A 25,283-nucleotide genomic window follows, 5' to 3' on the forward strand; every position below is an offset into this window, starting at 1 on the left:
CTGTGAGATCACAAGTAAACACTTTCTTTCGTGCAGACCTAGATGGGTTTTTAGTTGTTTTTTTTGTGGTTTTTTTTTTAAAAGAACGTAGAACCAAAACACATGTATGTGCACCAGAGCAGTCCCAAAGCGATCAACAATAGATAAAAGTTCTGAACAGGAGGCAAAAGTCCAAATGGATCTGTGCAAAGTATTCAATTAAAAAAATAATGAAGGATTTGTGTAGTGCAGTAAAGCTCGGTCCATTGACAGCCTGCGTGGAGAATCAGCCCCGCTCCTCAGCTGCCTGTATTTCTCCGTAGAGATGGATATGTCCAAGCGATCGCAACTTTCAGCTTTTCCACCTGCATTGTAGATGCTTGCTGATCACCAAGACGGGTCTGTCTGCCATCTGGATCAATGGGTAGTGGAGGGGGATCCTTGGTCAAGCTGTGATCAGCACCCCCCCGACCCTGCAGACAGTGTGTAACAGGGAGCAGTCACTGTGTATCCCGATCGCTGACCCCGGTGCACCGGCTGGTGTTATCGCTGCGGTCTCAGCCTATTCCTTTTGTTGTATTCTGTGCATAATGAACAAGCAGCTCCTGGAAGAAGCCTCTGCGAGCTGAAGTGCAGCAGCCGATGTCTCAGGCAGGAGGAATTCTCTTTTCTTAATGTTCGATCCCTCGCTGCGTGAGTCTCCCTTCTGTGATCATCCAAGCCCCACAGAGCAGCAACAAGTTTTGCATTTCAGCGATCAATTCCTATCACACGCCCCCCCAGCCAATGTCAGAGCAGGGAAGGGGGCGGGGCTAACACTTAAGGTGGTCCTGCCACATTACTCCACTTAAAGATCTGCCATTTACAGCCATCATATAACACTATGGCTGGGGGAAAAGCAATCTTTTACTTACATGAGCATGTTACTTTCCTACAAGTGCAGCCGATTACTGGGAAAGCAGCTTTTATCTAGCAGACCAAGCTGTATCCTTTTGTTATGGGCTCCCCCCTTGTATGCGAATGAGACCAAGAACTGGCACAAAGAGAGACAACAATGTGCTTTTTGGGGAAGGGAGGGGGGGAAGGGGCTGCTGGATGGTGTGTATGTGTGTTACTGCCTCCCAGTCGGTCCTCTGTTAGGATATATATATCCAGGCTGTGCTGCTGAAGTTAGAGAACAACTCGGTGTATTTGATCTTATCTGTGTGCTTAGAGAGTTCAGAAATCATTGTATGTATATGTGACTGTATATGTGCTTATATGTGTGTGTGTGCTCAGTGGATTAAATGGATTGCATATAGTATGACATTGAAAAATGTGATATAAACTGCATCCATTCACACACACATACACACTAGATATATATATATATATATATATATATTATTTATTAATTTTTTTAATTTATGTAGCACCAGCAATTTATGCAGAACTTCTTACAGTACATACATTGAAAGGGTATGACAAAACTAGAACAGACTGAGACAAACTGTTTATATATATATATATATATATATATATATATATATATATATAAAATGTGTGTGTGTATATATATATATATATATATATAATCTCCAAACACACACATATACGCAGAAAGTAACCAATGATATATTTCACTAGATTGGTTCATGTAGATGCTGTAACAAAAATGCAATTTAATGTTTATGTTAGCATTTGTGTGATGGAATGTCCCTTGGACCAACAATTTTTTGATCCCTACTATACACAATACCAGGTACACACATGCCTGTTTTAGGTACCGAAAGGGAGAAGTGTGTTTATCACCATCACTGCCGAAATGCCCGGAGATCTTCGAAAGCTTAGTGTTTTTTTTTCTTCTTCTTTTTTTTGTAGCTTCTGACTGTTCATTTATTTCCTACGTGGGCTATTTTGTTATTAAATTACACGTAACTCCTTACTTTAAGCTGCTAAATTGGTTCACAGAGAGTTGAGTCTCCTTAAAGATCAATTAGTCTGGTGAGACTTCAAAAGTGGGAATTAAATCTAAAATCAATAGGAGTAATTTAATATCAGTGCCGATCTTTATGAAATATTTATTTCAATAATCTTAGTTAAACTATTCAGATCTTGCTGAACCGCATGGTGAGATGTATCCATCAATTATTTCAGTAAATTAAGTTGTTTAAAAAAAGAAAGATTTCTTTTGTGGCAGAAAGAAAAAAGATGAAATATGTTACTTGGGTTAGGTGTATTTTAATAATTGATTTTAAATAATTTCTTTAAATTCCTATCATTATTTAAGACTCTCGGGTTCTAATACAATCCCTCCAATGTATGGTTTAAAGAATAAAACAGTTTAGTGCTAGACCTGATAAAATTAAAAGAATTGGATAATTTAAAAATAATTCAATTTTTTTTTTAAAGAAAATGTTCGTGTCCGCTGAATTATTTGCTTAGATGTTAATCATTTAGTTGAGGTGTTGACCCCTTTTAATTCAGAGGGGGCAGGGATGGTCCCAGTTAAAAACATGGGATAATCATTCAAAAAAATCTAATTATTACCGACTTAATGGTTTCATTTAATTATACAAGAGGTAAATATAAATAACAAACACAAATAATTAAAAATAAATCAAAAATTGCTAATAATGATGATAAATAATGTTGAATTAAGTACTGGCGTGTGTAAATTAGAGGAGCATTTGTATATTGCAGTGGATTTTTAAAAGGATTTTTCTGCAGGATCGGGATGCTGAGCTGTGATTAAATATTGATTTTGTGTAATTAGTTTTCATGTGAACTATCCTCATCTGTGATGGCTCAGATATTTCAGAAGTAAAAAAAAAAAAGAAATAGATTTGGTAGTGGAAATTATTAGTTTGCAAAGTGATGGGGAACAGTGACCTACAATCTGATTGCTTGACAGAATTTATTGGGGATTTTACATGTTATAGTACTATATACATTTTCCTAATTTTTGTTTTATTCATATACATATATGTAATTGTGTATATATATATATAAAAAAATATATATATACACATATATATATATATATGTACCTATATATGACATATGAATCCTTTTTGCCCATGTACACAAAATATGATGCGTAAATAATTAGAGTAATATAAGCATTTTATTGACATTGAAAACTTTATTTTTCAGAAATAAAAGTTTTAATATGTAATCAGGGAATTGGATGGGTTTGATTTCCAAACCTTTCGACTTCTTTTTTTTTTTTTACATAATTAAATAGTATAGTATCTTCCTTACTTGTTTGTCTTCTACATAAAAAAGGCTGATCTAAAACTAATTATCAGTAGCCCAAGTCCAAAGGGGTTGTGTCTCATTATATATAACAATGATTTTTTTTTTAGTTCAAAGTCAGTTCAAGAAGAGCACTTTTGTGTGAATATGGGACTGAAGATTCTATTCTAAACTGCCACAGTGCCCCCTAGTGGTGGATAACTCATTTTATCCCGATTGATTATTTTCTACCGTTTATTTCAGTTACCTTTAATTTTATACCAAGTTTTTATGTAATAAAATTTATTGGGTTTATTAACTTCATCCCTGTGTAGCGTTTATATTGAGTTCATAAAATTACATAAGTTTCTTTTTCTTCTCCAAGCCAATATCAGATGTTCCCCAGTGATATTTTTTATTCATATCCCAATAGTTGTGTATATTTTGGTAGCTAGGAAGTAACTTCAGTATCGCAGATAATGGTACTTCTATAAAACATTAATTTCCTGAATATGTTATAACAGGGTAGCAGAAAAAAGCTATAAATCGCATCGCTTAACTTGAGTTTCTGCTTGTGACATCTTAATTCTTAGGTTTGCACAGATTTTTCTTCTGGCGAATATATTAATACCATTTATAGAGATCATACAAAGAAGGTCAACATGAAAAGTCTTGGGGCCCAGTATCAACTTTAGATTCAGGGCTCTGTCTCCTTCTATCATGTTAATTACCCCGAAGGTGCCCTACAAAAACAAAAAAAAGCTCACTCCGTCTTCCCTGTGTTTAAGAAAAACTACTTTTTCCCCCATGGCCTGAGAAGTATAATATCGTTTCCCAACGACATTTTTTTAAACAAAGATATGTGATATTTAAAAAAAAAACCAAAAGACCCAAACGTCTTTTCAATTGTCTCCTCAAAAGAAGTGGCACCCCAATTCCCCTAATTCCCGGTAGCCGTTTTGGGCTATGCAAATGTAACAATTCTTTTAATGTTTTGTGTGTGTATACTATAGATAAATGTATTGTGAAGAACTTTCAACGCATGCCATTGTATGTCACTTTAAGTTATAGTTTAAATAACCTTTGTAAATAAGTATACACCATTGAAGTGATTAATTGCATATTAGCTAATGTGGTAGTAGATGTGTTACACTAACTTTTGTATGGATCACATATATTCAGAGCAGTAGTGTATGTTACGAATAACCGTCTTACGCATTATTAATTTATGTTATAGTACAAACCCATAGAGCGGCATCTGCCACATTGGACACGTTTATGAGATTAGTGGATGGTTGCTTTAAAATCCAACTGTGCCCCCTAGTGGCAGGTAAAGTGTATTGCCTTTTAGTTTGTAGATCATGTTTTTTTCCTTTTTTTTTCCTTTGTGAATATGTGTTTTGATTACACAGACATCTACTAAAATTTGAACCAGGAATTATTTTACATTTTGTGATTTGAGATATTAGATATTTACATTAAATTCAATAATGACGGTTTAGTGTGTTTATTGCGCAATGTAATACAACAAAGTGTTAACTCTAGAACTCTAGGGCAAAAAGCTGATGGTGATGCATGTTTTGATCAACATTATACTTATTGTAGAAAATAACTGTCAGACCTTAACATAGATTTTTAGAAAATGTTTTTTTGTATTATGTAAAATAATGATTGTCATGTCTGACACTACAATGCTTACTACAATATCAAGAGACTTGCTGTCATCAAAAACTTTTAATCTTATATCAGCACCGACATTTTAATTAAAATACATTTTTTCAGGGCGGAATTGGACATCTGCTGGCAATCAAATCCTGTACAAATATTTTTTTTTCTATAATGAGTTCATGTTAACAGTTCTACACCTTACAAATAGTGTTCTACGGGTAAAAGCATGTATCTGACGCTACACGTCTAGAAAGAATAATTATTGGTAAATAAGAGGTCTGAGATATCGCCTACTCCATGCAGTAATAATAATGAGCATTAGGGAGACTTCAACACAGATTCAAGAACTGAAGGTTACCATGAGATTTGTTGCCTAATAGGGGCCACAGAGGTGGAACTTAAAAGTTAAGAAAATATGTATTACAACACATAGAGAAGCTCAAACGCACATTAAAATGACGTTAAAATAAAGATAAATCAAATAATTTTTAATCTATTTTTATTTATATGTCATAGAAACATTTTTCACCGTTAGCTAAACCTAATATTTTTGATGCGACAATAAACAGTTGGAAAAAATGTCATTTTTTGTGGAATAGGGATGATCCTTGTTATATACTTTATTTCAAATACATGTTGATGGAGTTCGGTAAACATGGTATTTAGATCCTAGTTACTTTTTTTATTGTAAAAAGAGGAATATTTAACTTTTTGTTTTTACAATGCAGTTATTTTTTTTCTCCTTAATCTAAAACGAGTTGCATGCATTTCGTTCCCAAATTCCAGTTAAAAGTGCCTGTTCTGTTGGAATCTATGGTCTCTATGGATTAGTCTTGCTTTGAAACTCTCAATGAAATAATGGCTTAAAAAAAAACACAAAAAGGTCACACTATGAACTCTACTCTTAAAGGAGATATTCTTAATTGTTGCCAATAGGCTAAGATCTGTATAACTTTCTGAAAAGAGAACATCACGTTACCTGATCACTAACAGCCATTATTCCAGAAGATTCCAATGTGTTTTTTTTACATATATTTTTCCTACATTTTTTTTAATTTAACATGATATATCCAAAATATTTCTAAAAATATTGTAAGTAGAATGCTAAGTAGATTTTGATTCAAGTATTATACCCTGTTCATACATTAAATAACTAGTATTTATGATAAAATATATATAATAAAATTATTAAGTGTTTACGATTCTCAATTGAAAATAACTTTAATGCAAAGTAATTTTTTATGCATCTCAATTTCTCCCTGCGGAGTTTACAATGACATGAGCGTTACTGGCATGTTTATGACGTTCAATTGATTTTCCAGTCTTTATTGTGTCACGTGTTTTGGTAGTAATGTTTAAACTACATAAAATATAATAATCATGTTTTTTTCACTTAAAAGAGAATAGACACATTCACAGCTTTTAGCAAATTTGTTATTTTCATGGATCTACCTTTAGTTTGTGTATTATCTCAAACGTGTTAGGATAAAGCAGCAATTTGTTAATGCAGCTGCAAAATGGCAGGTCTTGCATAAAGCACAAGAGAAAAATATTATTAGTGATATCTATAGTAATTAACAGTTCCGTCATTTTTCCCAGATATTACATTTTAGAGTTCAGTATGTTAAATAATGCATGTTATTCTGCTAACAATATAAATAGTGTATATATGGGAGCCGCCATCTTAACTTCCTGTTGTCATTCTGTTACTGCACATGGTCGCCATCTTAACTTCCTGTTGTCATTCTGTTACTGTATATGTTTGCTAAAAGCTGTTCTTACTGACCTTGAAGTGGTGAAATTGAAGAAGAGGTTAAATTATTTCTGAGCAGGAAATTACCTGATATGCTACTTCTGCCACCTTTAAGAAAAAAAACCCATAAGGCAAAACGGTTGCTTGTAAACCAAATATTCCCAAAATAATTGTATTGACACACAGAAAGCAGTTTAAAAAAACCCAAACAGTTTTAATAAATGACTTTAGTTGAGAGACAATACCAAATATTAATATTGGCATGCCTCTTTAATATGACTTCACAATGTATTTTTGTGAAGTCATTCTCTCTTAAATGAAATTTGATTTTTTTTTTTTGGTATGATCCACTCCTGAAGAAGGTGGCACACTTTGGTTTTTTTCCCCGCATGAAGGGCTGAGCTGGCCCTGTATAACACATAGTTCAATGGGTTCGGAGACTAAAGAAACCTCACTGATTTATACACCACTCTCCTGACAACTCCCCCTTTAGTGAATAAACTTTTTTGTCTCCCTGGCTAAAAGAGACTGAATGGTGGTCCTGAATAGGTATTCTTTTTTTGGCCTTCAGCCCCGTTAAGCTCACCGGGAAACTGGATAGAGAACTGGTAACTAGGGGCAGGCAACAAATAAAAAAAGAATACACCAGAGATTACATTTTTCTGAGAAAGGCACGGAAGATCCAGCAACCTCGTTGCTTCATGGTGGAACTTGGGAAATAACAAGATCATGTTATCACTTAGGCTCTTCCCAGTGAACAGCAGACTGTAAAATGAGACTGTTCTTAGGATTCTTAAATTGCAGGATCATGAGAAATAACACACGAGACAACCAGAGGGGGATACGTCACTTAATGTATATGTCATATTTTAGAAAACAAAGCAAAACACATAGCTATATGTATTGGAATAAATGTTTTTTAAATCACAGTAAATGAAATAAGAGCTTCTTTTGCTCATAGTATTTTTAAAACTAAGAATGCATGTACAAAATAAAGGGGAAAAAATATATATAAACACATTTTTGCAATAAAATAAGTTAATTTGCAATGAAGGTTTAAAACTAGTTATCTGAATATTTTACGTGCACGTATTTTTAGCTTAGTTATGCTAATCACGTTAAATATTCCAGCTTTGGGTAATTAAACAGTCTGCAATTAAATATTTTTGTAATGGTACATTCTGTAGCCAAAGTCACTAGTAAACATGGCTTGCTAACCTTTTAATGGGGCATATATTAAGGAACAGAAGCTGGGCTACTCTGTCAGTGATATACCTTGGTTTGTATAAAAATATTTTTTTTGCTCCATGTGTTTGCATTTTTTCCCACACAGACACTTATCTATTGTGGTAATAAGGGGCTTAGGTAACATTTACACCACTACTGGATCCCCTGTGGGGCTGGGTTTGTCTGACATGTTCTATGGGCCTTTATATTAGCGGACTATGTGGTATTCCTATTCCAGTTCCATTAATTTGAACCTAACCTGGTGAACCTTTGACGACCTGAGAAGGCATTTGTGATGCAGTTGACAGTGGCTCACCATTCAAGAAGTATATTTAATGTTACTATTTTTTTAATCTTACATCTCTCATCTATTGGTATAAATGCCTTAAAACTCTCTGTTCTAACCCTAGAGTGCTGGCACTTGTTTCTGTTAATGTGTGAAAACAATCCTCATTTAGTTAGAGTTCAAGAAGTTGATTCTGCAAGGATGACCGTCTTCCTACCTAATAAAGGTTGCAGTAGCTTATGAGACAGCGGTGGGCAATAGTTACTCTTTATTCTGGAACGTCTTCAGTTAGCGTGATGGGCGCAGGCTAAGGATAGAGATATAATGAGTCATTCGCCTCAGGTGGCAACAAGGTTCCCCTGTCCAGTGCAGTGTAGTAATGCTCGGGTGGTTTCCCTGCTGGTAATAAAGCAACAAGAGTTCCCAGATCTGCTAGGAAATAGCTGCATCTGGTTAAATGAATTCCATTACCATGTAAGCTTTCAAATCTTCTTTTGTCCCAACAGAGATAAATGACCGAAAGAAGAAGACTAAAGTGTGTTGTGAAAGCTCAGCTAGAGACATTATAGTCTGAGAATACAGTTACATGTCCTGCTATTTGGTGTATTAACTGTAATGCTTGTTATATGTACTCTGCACTAACCTGGAACACTGCTAAAATAATTTCATGTGGATTCAGTATGGTGGCAGTAGTGAGATTAATAGAAAAATGAACACATGCAGATGTGCTAAATAGCATACACATTAAAATTGTGACTCTGGGAATGGCTCTTGTACCTCAGAAGTCTACATGATGTCATTGTTAAAGCTCAGCTTCATTCTGCACCTAAAATAGGTTTAGATTAAAAAAAAAAAAAAGAATACGGTAGTTTTAGAGTTCTGCTATTTTGAGTTGACCGTTCTGTTTGGATTTTTGGACATGTACATTTAACTGCCTACTTTTGTGACACGTTTCTGCAAGTGGGTAGATGGTGTTCTGTGTGCCCTTCACAGCACTGTGGGTTGTAGTAGTAAAGCCTGTAAAGGATTTGGATCTAAAGGATAGATGTGCTGTACCTTTACAAAAGGTATTGTGCTGCCATCTACTGGGACACAGTGGTAGTACAGACATTTGGAAACTAAGAAGCATTAAAGCTGATCTGTCTCACACAGACTCTATTACAATGATAAACTGTTTCTAAAACTGTAATTATACATAAGCTTGGGCTATTTACATAAAATAGCACAGTTTTGTGATATCATTAAACATATTTCCGAGATCACCTAGGCTTGTACACTAATTCATTATACGATGAAGTCTAGATGTCTCTTATCGCAACATGCTGTTGTGCTTTTATACGAGAGGAATAAAAATTAAGTTTCATATGTGGAGATCATCGTCTCTCTGTGATAAGTGAACGTGCTCAACAGATATCCTTTGTTTATTATTGTTATCTGTTTAACGGACAGGGTGAGAGACCTTCGCCTGCAGCATAGCGGGACTGTGATGTCTACATTGGTGCTTCCTCTCCTGCATGCTTTATTCCCCAATTCACTATAATCTGATCAGAATTTAAAATGAATTGGTAAACAGCATAGCATGTGTTTTTTGGCATAAATTCTTTGCCATGTGAAAAGTCAGCCAGTTTGGGCAACATAAATAACTAATGTGGAAGACGTGGCTCATGGAAAGTCCCTATTAGGACAGAAAAATACTGAGCGCAGAAGCCTAATACAATGCTGCCGTATGTTTCTTTTGCAACTCTTTACGGTTTTATCATACAACTTTTAAACATCATAAAAAGTAACAATGCTATACAAAACACCGAATGCATAGATGGAAATGCATATTGCATGTGTATCTAAAAAGAGTATTTTAACAGTATATTATTGCAACAAACAATAATGTGAAACTTGCAGATTTCATCCAAGAATCTTGCTCAGTAGAAAGTATTTAACCCCTTAAGGACAGTGGGTTGTCCTTAAACTGGACTGCTATAAGCCTATGATCTAGAGCAGGTTTTGGAGAGGCCGGTACAGACTGGTTATCTGCTGTGACAGCTCTGGATAAGAACACTCTAGGCTACTTGAGAAATGTTGTTCCTCTGTACTTCCTTCCCAGGCTTCCTGTAACACCTGTTATGTTTATTGCATATATGCCAAAAATTACAACAGGCAATGTTATTACTACTGCAGGATATTATTTCATTAAGTATTGCCCAGCAAAATGTTATTGCCCCCTAGTAATATGATATTAATGCTGTTCCTCCAATACTCATAGGTATTCATAGGTATAACCATTGATCTATAATGCACTTATTTGTGCATCTCTTACACAGTGGAGTCACTTATGGCCTCTAGGATCTACCTGACAATTTTGGTAACCACTTGGCTATCCTACATTCCTTTTACTTATGCTATATATATATATCAATAGCTTTCATACCTATTCAAGCTGCTTCTACGTTGCTTGTAATCGTATGAGAGCAGCCGTCTTTCTGTGCGATAAAACACTTGAGACAATTGCGTGTTCTTTGCTCTTGACAAGCGGAACACACTTACCTGGTACCATGGAAGTGTTCCTGCAGTGTTGCTTCTAAAATGTTCTCTTTTAAAGCAACCCCTTAGCCTTTTGTACATTTCTAATCTCACCGTTTTCCCTTTCCAAGAGTCTGCCACCCAGTTTAAATATGATGTTGATACAAATCAGACACGATTTACGAAAAGAAAAAAAAACCTCAAAAAACCCCACACAATGACCATTAAAAAAACTATTTTCCTATTTTGCTGTATTACAACAGATTTTTATTGGATTTCATGTAACAAATTGTTGAAGTGAAATGAAGAAAATAACTTTTTTTAAAAAAAGTCAAAATATAGAAGAAAAGTGGCGCAAGCATATGCATTTACCCCCTTTGCTATGAAACCCCCTAAATATAGTGCAGCCAATTGCTTTTCAGAAGTCACATTAAAGTCCACTGTAATATATATATATATATATATATATATAGACACACACACACACACACAACACCATTAAGTCCATTTTAACCCCTTAAGGACCAGGCTGTTTTTTACTTTTTGTACCCTTTGGGACTGAGGCTGTTATCACTTTTGCGGTGCTCGTGTTTAGATGTAATTTTCTTGACTCATTTAGGGTACCCACACAAGTTATATATTGTTTTTTTAGGACAAGAAGAGCTTTCTTCAGTTAACATTGTTTTGATCATATCTAATTTCCCATAAAAAATAAAATATTTGTCCTGAGTTTAGAAATACCCAATGTTTTTATGTTTTTTTCCTTTTTTCTGCAAGTTATTGGGCAATAAGTACAAAAAACATTTTTTCCAAATCTGGTAATTCTTCCCCCATGTGCTATTTCGGGTATCTTTGAAGCCAGCCAATGCAATTTACCCCATTAAACCCTATATTTTTCCATGCACTAATTCTTCTACCACCCTTTGTCAAACTTTGTGGTAGTAATTTTTTCACTAAAATTGTGCTTCAGGTATGGATTTACAGCTCCTGGTATACATCACTATCAAACAACACCCCAATATGTGTTCAGCAACATCTCCAGAGTACAGTGATACCCCCATGCATGGGTTTGTCAGGTTGTTTGGAAGGTAAAACACCACATTTAACTTGGAACTTTTACATCTGGTCCTAGTGCCTGTATTCAACCTGCAAGTGGAGCCAGTGTTTTCTTTTTTCTTTTTTTACAGGACACGCGAGTGGCAAAATTACTCGCAGTGGTAGTTGTGATCGAGGCATTTCGGCGACACCATTAAAGTTTAGCAGGCGTCCGCCGCCATACAGTGTATGGCGGATGTTAACGCCCCACGGATGGGCCAGACATGGTCCGTGATGCCGATCTCCGTGTTTAAACACCGTTTAAGTGAAGAAAGTGATCAAGCACCTTCTAAGCTTGTTTTAATGAAGTGTGTCAGGCATGTCATAGGTTAAGTGACCGTTTTTGCGTGACGTGCCTGACCCGTCAATAGACGTTAAATGGTTTTCGGCATTTTGGTGCATCTCACGTTTAAACGCGTTTAGAAGTACATTTCTTGGGAATAAACATTTATTGGTTTTTTTCAGCACACCCAGCAGATTCCAAATATACAATTTTTATATGTGTAGGTCTCATCAGGTTTGCAAAATAAAGCCAAAGATGGGAAAAAAAGTGTATTTTTTCACTTCCGATTCAATAAAAACTAGTTTGTAATTTTATTTTTCTAAACTCTAATATCAAAAGCTGTGTTGCTAAATATTTGTAGTAGGTAACCGGTCTAAAATAAACAGAAATTGAGAACAATAGACTGTTTTTCTAATATTTTATTGCTAAAAGTAAGCTATCACAAAAGACATCTTTAAATTTAATACATCGCTGCTGTCAATTAAACAGCTCTAGCTGCCTGGGATGTTAAAATATGCCAACAAAACTATATATTATTAGAAACTACACCCCCAGCTGCAGCAAATGAGGTCTTATTTGTATTTGTATCACAAATCTGACGTGCACAACAAATAAGTACATTTCACACTCATTTATGTCTTGCGCACTCCAGTCTTGTTCTAGTAATACATGCAGCCCCACATTTGATGCACCAAGGGGTGTAGTTTCTGAAAATGTATACTTTATGTACCATAATTAAACTTTCCAGCTGTCTAGAGCTGTCTAATTGCAGGCATCACCCCTAAATGTTTTAAGACAATTTTTGTCTAGTGGTCTAGACATCTGGGAAGTTAAATTAGGGTACATAAAGTACACATTTCAAGAAACTACACCCCTGGGCGCTTCAAATGAGGGGCTACGTGTATTTCTAGGACAAAAGTTGAGTGCACAAATAATGATGGAATATGTCGCTTTGGCTAGAAAATATGTTTTTTCTAACCATAGCGACATGTTTATATGTGTCTTGCGCACTCCAGGTTTGTACCAGGAACACATGCAGCCCCTCATTTGATGCGCCAAGGGGTGTAGTTTTTGCAAATGTGTACTTTTTATGCCATAATGTAACTTCCTACGTGTGCAGTAATGCCACGTCAAGGCTTCAACTCTAATTACTGACCATTCACACGCCTTTCATCTCCATCACTCGCAGAAGCACACACCATACTTTCCATAAATTCACTCACAGAAGCACACACCATTCTTTCCCCTTACAATCCCAAAGAAATTATGGTAAAGGGAGAAAAAAAAAAAAATCACTTTTACAGCAAAAATAAGTTTTACTGTAAAAATGCAAGGAGCTCCAGGCATGAGATGGTTACTCACGTACCACATAGGCTAAATGGCTGATTTTAATAATATTTGCAGTTAATTTATAGTTCATCAAGATTTCAAAAGTTGCCTCCCTCTACCATTGGCTAAATTTAATATCGGCCATTTTTAAAAAGGGAATGTGACATTGGCTACCACAGTGATCATTTAGCTAGAATACTTAAACTTTTTTTTTTTTTTTTTTAAGTTAAACTAGTTTATGTTTAGGTAATTTAATTTTTATCTGCCTTTAGAGACCCCCAAATCTTTATTTTTTTTTTTTTTTTTACTTTTTTTATATATTTATTTTTTAACTTAAGGCGATTACCTTTCCAACGGTATATGTTGGGGGTCTGTAGCTGCTTAGATGCCTGAGATACAGGCATCTAAACAGCATGCCGCCATACCTCTTTAACTGACAATTTTATGGCAAGACAGGAGGCTTCGTATTTTGCGAAAAGTTTATTAAAGACCTTAGTCAGCATGTGAATCTCTTCACCTCTCTCACCAAGGCCCAGACAAATATGAGGTGCTTTTTCCGGACGGGGAGTCGTTTTTCCTCCAGAGCTGGCCGGCAGCGGGGTCGTACCACCAGCAGATCGGCCTCATTCGCCGCTAGACCCCGATTTCCAGATGCCTCCACCTCTTATCGGTCCCAGTTTCGGCTCCCGTTCTCCAGGGGTGGCACCAGAGGCAGAGGATATTCGTTCACCCGAGGAAGATCAGCCTCAGGTTCCTGTTCTTCCCCATATTCCTGTCGCGGGTCGTCTCGCCCGTTTTTTCCATGTCTGGTCGCGCCTCACGTCGGATCCTTGGGTCCTTCAAACCGTGGAGAGTTTCTCTCCCCTCCTCGTCAGAGCTTTCCCCCTCCGCTTCCCAGGCTTTCCCGAGACGCTGCGTCCCTCGTTCACTTCGAACTCTCTTCCCTCCTCGCCAAGGGCGCCATAGAACGGGCGGTCTCCCCTCCTTGTTTTCTCAGCAACATTTTCTTGGTACGCAAGAAATCCAGGGAATTCTGTCCCGTCATAAATCTCCGGGCTCTCAATCGGTACGTTGTGTACCGGCATTTCAAAATGGAGAGTATACATCTCCTTCGCGACCTTCTCAGGGAGAAAGATTGGTTCTCTCGCCTCGACCTCACTGTCCCGGTCCATCGCGACGATCGGAGGTTCCTACAATATCTCTGGCAAGGCCGCCTTTGGCAATTCACTTGCCTCCCTTTCGGCCTCAGCTCCGCTCCATGGTGCTTCACCAAACTTTTGAAGCCGGTCATAGAGTTCCTTCGGGCACGAGGTATCCGCTCCATCATTTACCTGGACGACATCCTCCTCATGGCCCAGGACGTCGAGTCTCTTCGACGCGATACTCTCCTCGCGGTCCATCTTCTTCAGGACTTGGGCTTCGTTATCAACGAAGCCAAGTCGGTATTGGTCCCGACGCAAAGCATTCAATTCCTCGGTTTCTCGGTGGACTCAGTGGCGTCGGTCCTCCGGTTGCCCTGCGACGATGTCCTGGTTATAAAGGAGATCCGCAAGCTCCTTCGTTGTGGCCTGGTCTCTCTCAGGAATCTCGCCAGGATCATAGGCCTCCTCTCGGCATCCATTCAGGCCATCTTCCCAGGTCCGCTCCACTACAGGGCCCTTCAGCGTCTGAAGACGCGGCACCTTCGGGAGTCGGCCTCCTACGACTCCATGATCTCCTTGTCGGACGAGGCTCGGTTGGAACTCCATTGGTGGTTGGTGCACATGGACGCGTGGAACGGCCGTGCCATTTTTGGGTCAAGCCCAGATTTTGTATTAGACTCCGACGCAAGTCTATCTGGTTGGGGAGAAGTTTTCGGGGACGCGGCTACCGGGGGTCCATGGACCTCAGAGGAACGCGATCTCCATATCAATTGTTTGGAGCTCATCGCTGGCTCCTTCGCAGTTCGCAGTTTTATGAAGGGCGTCACTCATTGTTCTCTAGTTCTGCGCATGGACAACGTCTTCGCCGTTCTCTACAACAACAAACTAGGGGGCTCCAAGTCCAGGCTTCTCACGGAGCTCACCAAGGAGCTTTATCAGTATTGCCTGGTCAATCACTCGTCCATTCGTGCGGAGTATCTGCCTGGAAAGGAAAATCTTGTTGCAGATTGGTTCTCCCGGCATTGAAGGGACGTGAGCGACTCCCCGTCCAGAAAACGCGCCTCATGTTTGTCTGGGCCTTGGTGAGAGAGGTGAAGAGATTTACATGCTGACTAAGGTCTTTAATGAACTTTTTGCAAAATACTCGCCTCCTGTCTAATAAAATTTAGATTAATACTGCACCAAGGCTAGATTAATCCCTAATTGTCAGTTTTCAATAAAGTTGCGCGGTGATGTCACTGGCTGGATCGGGTGGTCCCGGTGATGCCCTTCAATGTGAGGGGCAGATCGGCGGGGTAGGTGGAGATGGAGGTCCACAGAGCCCCATCAAGATAGGGTAGGGCTAGCGACGGCACGGTGCCGTCGTTCGCACCTGACTGGGACTGCTAGCGACTGCACCATGCAGTCGTTAGCAGTCAAGGGGTTAAAGAAGAAAATAAGCAAACGAGTTTTTGCTGTTCACCAAAAGCCACAAACATACGGAAGGTAAGGAAAACGCTATTGTCTGGTCTAAACCCAACACCTGTCATGCCCACAGTGAACACCATCCCTACAGTGAAACATGGTGGAATGGATGTTTTTCATCAGGGACTGGGATTGAAGGAATGAGGGATGGCACTAAATTGCAGGAAAATTCTTGAGGCATACAAGTTTCAGTCTTTGAGAGATTCGAGACTGGGATGGAGGTTCACCTTCCACCAGGTCAATGACCCTAAGCATACTGCTAAAGCAACACTCAAGTGGTAAAATCTTGGTCAAACCCAGAGCTCAATCCAATTAAGAATCTGTAGTAGTTTTAAGATCCAATCACCTTATGAAGGAATGCTTTACCATGAAGAAAGTGTTGTGTAGCTGTGCTTCACATGTTTCCTCCAATTTTGGTATCATCTTTCAGAGTCTTACATGTACCCTTTAGAAAAATCAAAAATGGGATTGGATGTTTTTTGTTTGTCCCCCCCTCCCAAAGCAATTACTTTCCTACAATTATAAATAGCTGACAATTGCGGAGTAGCTAGGTAATAAATGTCAAGTGGTTGAGCGCTGAAGGATTTTTGAGACTAGTGCTTCTCTAGAACTTTGTCTTATGCAAGGCACAGTAATGGTACTGTAAAAACATACCGGTCATCCTAGTAGGAAATAGTTTCAGGTCTTCTGAATGAGTACCGAGGCTGAATATTGTAATAAACAAAGAAGCAGGGGACATACCTAGTGATCAGATTTATTGGTTTGTTAAACTTAATTGACATTTTAAATACTGTACACACAACTGACTGCAATTCAAAACATGTTTTTACATTCAGTATAAGTCCCCTGATTTCAAAACCTAGACAGAAACATTGCCACTTTTCGTTTTGTTTCAGACACTCTGTAGTAGTCACTGTATGAAAAATAATTTGAATCATGATTCTTACAGATAAACATAAAAGGCGATTTAAACTATAGCATTCCATTTAACAAAGTCATGAGCAGCTTTCTATGATAGCCAGCGGTGAGAAAACAGCCTAAGGACATGATACTAGAAACGTCTATTTAGAATAATTCAAAACCAGTTCTGCCTGAGGAATACAGAGAGACCAAAAGCACGCTAATGTTAAATAGTAAAATTAATTTACTAAAACGTTGCTGTTCTAAAATATATTTCCTTAAATTCCAATCTAACTACAAGATTTTCAAAACACACATTTACCATTTAATATGCTCCTTTAGAGTAGCTTTAGAGGACACCTATTTTAGGATATTCAACAAGAAGTTTGCTGTATTAATGTCTGCGTTTTAACATTATTAGTAAACCTAAATATAATTTAAATAGATTAAGTTAATCTATGCACTTCAGTTTAAATGTATTTTTTAGCATAAAAGTACATTCATATCTAAATTAAAAAGCAGAAATTGTGTAAAATAGCAACAGTTCGCATAGATCCCAAACTGTAACTTCTGAGCATGTTTACTGACTGAATCTGGGAAACAGAACACGCTTCCCAAGAGATCAAGATAACAGGACAGATTTTTTTATTTAAATATATTTTGTTATCCTAAAAAAAAAAACAAAAAAAAAAACTCAGACATGCAGAAAAGCACTAAAACCCAGACATTTAACATTGCCGGCCGAGGAATAAAAGTATGAATCAATTAAACTGCAATAGAGAAAAGTGACGTTGCGACACGGGGCATTTATTTGCGTGACACGTTTCAGCATCAGAAAGACTTTGTTTTAAATATGAAAAATAAATCTCTGAATGATAGTCAAAGCAGCTCCTATTGCCAACAGCTAAAAAGTAAAATTCTTACGGTACGTGATGGCGTTAAAAGAAACGGTTAAAAAAAGGAGAGCGCATGGTACAAGGGAAGAGGATTTCGGCGAAACATGGTACGTTGGTAAGGGAGGCAGGAACTTAGCGTTCTAGAGACGTTCAATATTTTTGTAAACTATTTGTCTGTACAGTAAACGTTCTTTTTACATTTTTTGCTCGTATCAGGTACAGTACACTTCAGCAATTAATGCTCAGCAAGTGTTTATATAGCTATACGCACATACAGGTATATAAACACGAGTATAAATGACAACAATTCTGCATGCGATTTGGTCGGATCCGTCTTCATTCATCATTGGCAGCGCTTGTTCCTCTCACTTGACCTTGGTTGCGAAGCTAATATGAAAAGGGGAGAAAAAATTGTATTAAAATCGTACACGGCGCTTATATATACACACTAGCAGTCCTAAAGATAGTTAAAATAAAACACAAATGGCTGCCCTTTAGGAGAAAGAAAACAAGCAGAGCAGGATTGAGTTAAAGGAAAAAAAATAAAAGAAATAAAGGAAGCTTTAGGTATGAGTTACTTCTTGGACAGCTATCACCTCAATTTAAATTAACCAATATATCACATGGAATAATCCGGCATATTCCTTCACCTATACAATGTAGACAAAGCATATTAATTCAAGGCTCAGTGACTACCCAATAAACGTCCTCTAATGCCAACCATTCTCAAACGCCCTCCTTAAAAACAAAAGTAACACAGATACAAAACGCCGAACTTATTTCACTAGGATCTAAGCAGACATGAAGTGCTGGGAGAGTGGTTACCTCTATGGTAACAAGCAGACTACACGAGTGGATAAAGAAAGATAGAGTTATTTTAAAGGTGGTGTAAAGGAACATAAATCCTAGTACAATTGAAAACCCAAACTATTTAAATATTTCACGATTTAAAATGTCATTTCTGTCCAGAACACTTGTCATGTGACACAAAAGCAGGCACTGATAGGCTGCTGCCATAGGAAATTTAAAGCTTCTTAAAAGGGCCTAAGGTTGACTGCCAAGGTTTTAAAGCTCTGCCATGTCAACTATCCTGACTAAGCTTCTTTACGATAGCATTTCTTCTCAATATGTTCAATATGTAGAAATGTCTTTATATAGGCGATACATAACACCTTAACACACTACCATATTACCAATAATAAATCTTACAATACCGGGTGTTAACAGTTTACGGTTACTGCCCTAAAATGATATTCAAGTTCAGCATCGACAATCACAATTCCTCAGCTTCTGAGCACAAGAAAGGCAAATAAATTGTACCTGAATATAAAATAAACCATGTGGCCATAATAAAAAATCAAATAGAATGTATAACATCGATTTCAATTAAGACCACAAACAATCAATAAACCAAACAGAGGGAATAAGCCCTTAGCCCTAAATTCTTAAAACAGACCTGTGACTAAAATGATTGCACTGACCACATGGTCTCAGTATCCGATATAAACAAACCAGGTGGAAAAAAGCATCAGATTCAGATTAAGGGTTTGAAACAGAGACAGACATTTTCAATCTTTCAATTGTAATTCGTAATAAATTTCTGAAGCATGCCAAGAGACTTAAACCAGCCAAGATGCACCTTACAGCCCGTCACCTGATTATTCCCCCGCTAGTTACTTACACACCTTAATACTGCCCCTGAACCTAGAGAGGACTTGCTTAGGAGTCAGCAGCCGACGTGCCTCGAACAGTACCCTTCTTACGTATCTAAATGTAAAATAAAATTGTAAGCTACTAAAAGGGAAGGAAAAAAAACCTTGGTGGTATTAAGGGTTATATAAAAACAGTACAGGGGGTCAACAGCTATTGCTGAGCAACTCCCATGACCCTTAACTACCTTTTGGCTGAATGCAGGCAGGCCAAGGATCATGGGAGATGTAGCTCTGTGGTTGTTGTTGAACTACATTAGCTGTCCCCTAAATAAAGCTGAAAATAATGGTTACAAAAACTTCCTGTAAAAACAAAACACATAATAAAACACAAATATAGGGTGCATACACATACCGGTAATAAAAGTGTACAAAAAAAGTGCATTTTATATAGAACATATACAACAAAGTCAGAAGATGTAAAAGCTGCAGTACAATATACTGCATCTTAAACAAAATCGGTGCCAAATAATAGTAATGTTTGAAGGACTACTCATATTAATCATGTAAATATCCGGGTGCTTCTGTTAAATCTGCAGAATTTTATACTACATATACTATACCACTAGTATCTTACATACATACGACAAGCTGGTCAGGGACTCCTCAGCTCTCATACAAAGCTATCATTTTCTGATATTGGAACTGTAATGCCCCTGATCATTAGATGCCCCACACAATGTATAATAACATTTAAAAAAGATCGAGAGCTACAAAACATTAAAAGGAAAACCCCAATCTCAAAAGGAGGTGGACTAACGTCTCTTCTATTCACCACTGTATGTTGCATAAAATATTAAATACTTCTGAAGATATAGATTTACTTGTTTTTAATTCCATTTTATTTTAATAATTTGCAACGTAAAACATTTTTCTAGGCTGTAATCTCTGCACAGATTTGGCCATGTTGCCAAAGTCAGCAATTAGGTCATATGTCTGCCTAAAACCATGTTTTTCCTTATTTTCATTTATTTAAGCATGCAAGAGAAATGCATGGGCGCTTGTGGACCTGAAACATAAGTGGCTTTCAGAGAGATACACAGCACTTTGAATAAAATTAATTTTGTGCATCACAAGCAATGTCCATACCAGAGTGGATTGAGAGGGACAAGGTTGGACACATCACAAGAAAATATTAAAAGTAACTCAAGTAAACACACAAAAAAGTTCATGGAATTCGTCCCGGCTGAAATGGTTTGGAACAACAAGTTGAAACGTCAACATAAGCCATAAATAAATTGTACGGAACAGGAAAAGAAAGACTTTCTGGATTTTAACTTTAAAAAAAAAAAAAAAAAAACCCAGAAAGCTTTTAATAATTTTTTTTTTTTTTTTTACTTCATTGCAGCAAGCACACCATGCAGGGGTATAAAAAGCCTTAATTCTCCACACTCCTGACTATGTGTTTGCAGGACTCAACCTCCCCAACATCACTATTTATTGCTAAAACCAACTCCTTTACGATAAATTGGCCCAGGTCAGCCCTTCTTGCAGGAGAAGCTCACTTAGTGTTGACCACTTGTAAAGCACAGCAATAACAGCAAGTTGACATGTTTCATTCCTGGTTTAGTGAATAAAAAAAGAAGAACTCTTATGCTGTCTTTTTCAGACTCAAAAGGTTCATTATTAATTTAGTCAATGGAAAAATTGTAACAGGAAAATAAAATCCTTACAGCTTCTAATTCTTTCTGCGTTTCGTCCTCCATTCTTCTAATGTCTTCCATCGTCAGATCAATCCATTTGTCAATCCAACAGAACAACTGGCGGTGGAAATTTGTGAATATTCGTTTTTCTTGCTTAAAAAACAAAGCACATTACAAAGAAATTTGACACACCTTACTAATTACAAAAGCATTTTCAGCATTCTTTACCCTTTCAGCCCCCCGCCCCGAGGACATACGGGTACATCCTTAAAACCTGTGCCAAGATGCCCATTAGGACATACCAGCATGTTCTAAAATTGTTGCAGCGATATCTCCCTTCTGCTGACACCCACCAGCGGTTCACTCGCGGACAGGAGAGCCACAGCAGGGTCTTTCTATACCATGCTGGGCTCTCCCACTGCGATCATCAAAAAAAATGAAGCAAAGACGAAACAAGAAAAGAAATAACATTTACTTGGAGTCGTGGTGATATCACTGGTAGGGCTGCAACTAACGATTATTTTCATAATCGATTAGTTGGCCGATTATTTTTTCGATTAATCGATTAATCGGATAAAAAAAATGAATGTAAATTTTTCATTTATTTAAAATAATGTAATAAACAAATTATATTAAATACAAACAGCATAATAAAAAAACTTTGATAAAATGCATTTCTTGCCTTTATTTCACAACCAGCCCCCCCCAATTTATGCACATTTGAGCCCAGGCTTGCCACGCTGCCTCCCAGACATGCCACGCTGCCTCCCACATATGCCACTCTGCCTCCCACATATGCCACTCTGCCTCCCACATATGCCACTCCACGCTGCCTCCCACATATGCCACTCCACGCTGCCTCCCAAATATACCACTCCACGCTGCCTCTCACATATGCCACTCCACGCTGCCTCCCACATATGCCACTCCACGCTGCCTCCCACATATGCCACTCCACGCTAATTTAGGGGCAGCTTTGGTTAATAGGGTGTTTAGGGTTAATTTAGGGGCAGCTATGGTTAATGGTGTGTTTAGGGTTAATTTAGGAGCAGCTGTGGTTAATGGGGTGTTTGGGGTTAATTTGAGGCAGTTTTGGTTAATGGTATGTTTAGGGTTAATTTAGGGGCTGTTGTGGTTGATGGGGTCTTTAGGGTTAATTTTATTAATTTATTAAAGACTCCCACATATGCCACTCCACGCTGCCTCCCACATATGCCACTCCACTCTGCCTCCCACATATGCCACTCCACGCTGCCTCCCAAATATGCCACTCCACGCTGCCCCCCACATATGCCACTCCACGCTGCCCCCCACATATGCCACTCCACGCTGCCCCCCACATATGCCACTCCACGCTGCCTCCCACATATGCCACTCCACGCTGCCTCCCAAATATGCCACTCCACGCTGCCTCCCACATATGCCACTCCACGCTGCCTCCCACATATGCCACTCCACGCTGCCTCCCAAATATGCCACTCCACCCTGCCTCCCACATATGCCACTCCACGCTTCCTCCCACATATGCCACTCCACGCTGCCTCCCACATATGCCACTCCACGCTGCCTCCCACATATGCCACTCCACTCTACCCCCACATATGCCACTGTGCCTGATACACCACTCCATCCTCCCCAGACATACCACTCTATCCTCCCCAGACATGCCACACTGCCCTCCCCACATATGCCACTCCACTCTACCCCCAGATATGCCACTGTGGCCCCAGATCTGCCTTATACACCCTGATACACCACTCTGTCCTCCCCAGACATGCCACACTGCCCTCCCCACATTTGCCTTATATACTATATATGCCTTATATACTCTATATGCCTTATACCCCCAGATATGTCACTCCGTCCTCCCCAGATATGCCGTATACCCCCCAGATATCTCATAGTCCCCTCATAGAGTCACAGACCATACTTTTATAAATAAGTACTGGGTTAATCTTCACTGCCCCCAGGATTTAGATTCCCCTTAGTTTGCCCCCCTTTATCTCTAACTGCACCTTAAGTTAACTTTAATAAATTAATAAAATTAACCCTCAGTCCTCATCATTAAATTAACCCTAAACACCCCATTAACCACAGCATCCCCTAAATTAACCCTAAAGACCCCATGAACCACAACAGCCCCTAAATTAACCCTAAACATACCATTAACCAAAACTGCCTCAAATTAACCCCAAACACCCCATTAACCACAGCTGCTCCTAAATTAACCCTAAACACACTATTAACCATAGCTGCCCCTAAATTAACCCTAAACACCCTATTAACCATAGCTGCCCCTAAATTAACCCTAAACACCCCATTAACCATAACTGTCCCTAAATTAACCCTGAACACCCCATTAACCATAACTGCCCCTAAATTAACCCTAAACACCCCATTAACCATAACTGCCCCTAAATTAACCCCCACCTCCCCTAACTTTCAGCAGCCCAAATATTAATTTTATACTTACAGTTAGATGAGTGTCACAGCCATGTGGTTCTGGCCTTCTGGGAGAAGGAAGGGGGCGGGGCCAGTTGTCACAGTGATTACAGGGAGGGACTGGTAAGTAGGAGCTGCTGCTGTGAGTCACTAAAACGGATTATATAATGAGGGGTATTTTTCAGAGCGTTTGCTCTGAAAAAACCCTCATTTAATAATCGATAAAAATCGATTCAACTAATCGATAATGAAATTCGTTGGCAACGATTTTCATTATCGATTATTATCGATTTTATCGATTAGTTGTTGCAGCCCTAATCACTGGCATTAAAAAAAAAATGTATCAGAGGCCCCCAAAAGGGATCGAGCCATACTGTGCTGGGAACAGTGCAAATTTATTTTTTGTATTTTTTTTTTTTAAATACAAAAAAAATAAATCACTATCCCAAACCCGGTAAATCTAAAATATTAGATTAAATAAAGGGCAATATGTAAAGCATGGATGTGGCCCTATGCATGTGGGGTATGCCTAATCGAGAGATGCTGATGAACATAAAATTGGATGCTAAGTGTCAGATTGAGGAAAGCGTGACAAGATAATGTTGTAAATGTTTATACATCAGTAGGTAAATTGCATTGTCTTTATATTTCACTACGTAATCTAAACAACCCAAATTGCAGATTTGCACCCAGCTTTCTAACTGGTGGAAACACAATCCAAGTCTTTTGTTTCAGATTTACGTAAACATGCAGATTACTCAATACGACATCAAGACACAACAAGATACGTGCCGGGCATGTTCGATAAGCAAATACTAGCCTTTTTAGACCAAATTAAATTCTTGACAGCTCACTAACAATTTTTCTATTTATCGCAAATAATTTAAACTTTCAATTTACATAGACACAACCACGCTGGAAGTCATTAGACGGTAAAATATGCACATCCTACGAAAGTAGAAATCCCAAACTACTCCAATCCAGGGATTAGCATAATCCAGCCATCTGTTATCTGCATCCATCTTCCCCAGTAATCTCCCAAAAGGTTTCAGGAATGTAGGTATAGTGTGATCACCGATATCAGAATGGCAATGGGCCAATAATAATGCCAAAGAGATTAATACAGGTTCATTTTGATAATATGAGGGGAGCTGCCAGAACAGAGAATGCACAGAAAGCCTACCAACATGTTTTACGAAGGTAAATGCAAGCATTCTCATTTTAAATGAGAACAACATTCACCATACCCAGGTTCAGCCTGCTAAACCTTATGGCGTTAATAATCATTCTGTTCCTCTTGTTGCGCTTTACAGCCTAAATAAAAAGTTACTGCTGTGAATTACTGTTGTGTCGTGTTTAACCCCTTAAGGACCGGGCTCATTTTTCGTTTTGTACCCTGTGGGACCGAGGCTGTTTTAATACTTTTGTGGTGCTTGTGTTCAGCTGTAATTTTCTCCTCACCCATTTAGTGTACCCACATAAATTATATATTGTTTTTTTCAGGACAAGATGGGCTTTCTTCAGATACCATTATTTTGATCGTATCATCTTATTTACTATAAAAAAAATAAAAAAAACATGGTGAAAAATTGAAAAAAAACACATTTTATGACTTTTATTTGAAAAATCTTTTACTCACCTAAAAAAGCAATTAAAAAAACTAGCTAAATAGATTCTACTACTTGTCCTGAGTTTAGAAATACTCAATGTTTTTATGTTTTTTTGCTGTTTTTA

At 38.0% G+C, this 25,283-nt stretch overlaps 1 protein-coding gene across 2 annotated transcripts in view; it reads right to left on the reverse strand.

Annotated features, from left to right (window-relative positions):
* Nucleotides 1–18,091: 18,091 nt before the first annotated feature.
* The window catches only part of LOC149290241 (phosphatidylinositol transfer protein beta isoform), a 30,344-nt gene continuing 23,152 nt past the window's right edge, over nucleotides 18,092–25,283 (reverse strand). Inside the window, exons 10-11 of one of the 2 annotated variants that reach the window (XM_089489554.1) lie at nucleotides 21,138–21,260; nucleotides 18,092–18,142 (exon numbers count right to left, since the gene is read on the reverse strand). In XM_089489554.1, the coding sequence (XP_089345680.1) occupies nucleotides 18,092–18,142; nucleotides 21,138–21,260 (174 nt within the window). Of the gene's footprint in view, nucleotides 18,143–19,474; nucleotides 19,523–21,137; nucleotides 21,261–25,283 lie in introns of those variants that run through there. The other variant, XM_089489555.1, reaches the window with a different exon arrangement.

This window comes from Sceloporus occidentalis, unplaced genomic scaffold, assembly GCF_023333645.1.
Source record: "Sceloporus occidentalis isolate IW3139 unplaced genomic scaffold, rSceOcc1.0.p SCAF_40, whole genome shotgun sequence".
In the NCBI taxonomy this organism is placed as follows: Eukaryota; Metazoa; Chordata; class Lepidosauria; order Squamata; family Phrynosomatidae; genus Sceloporus; species Sceloporus occidentalis.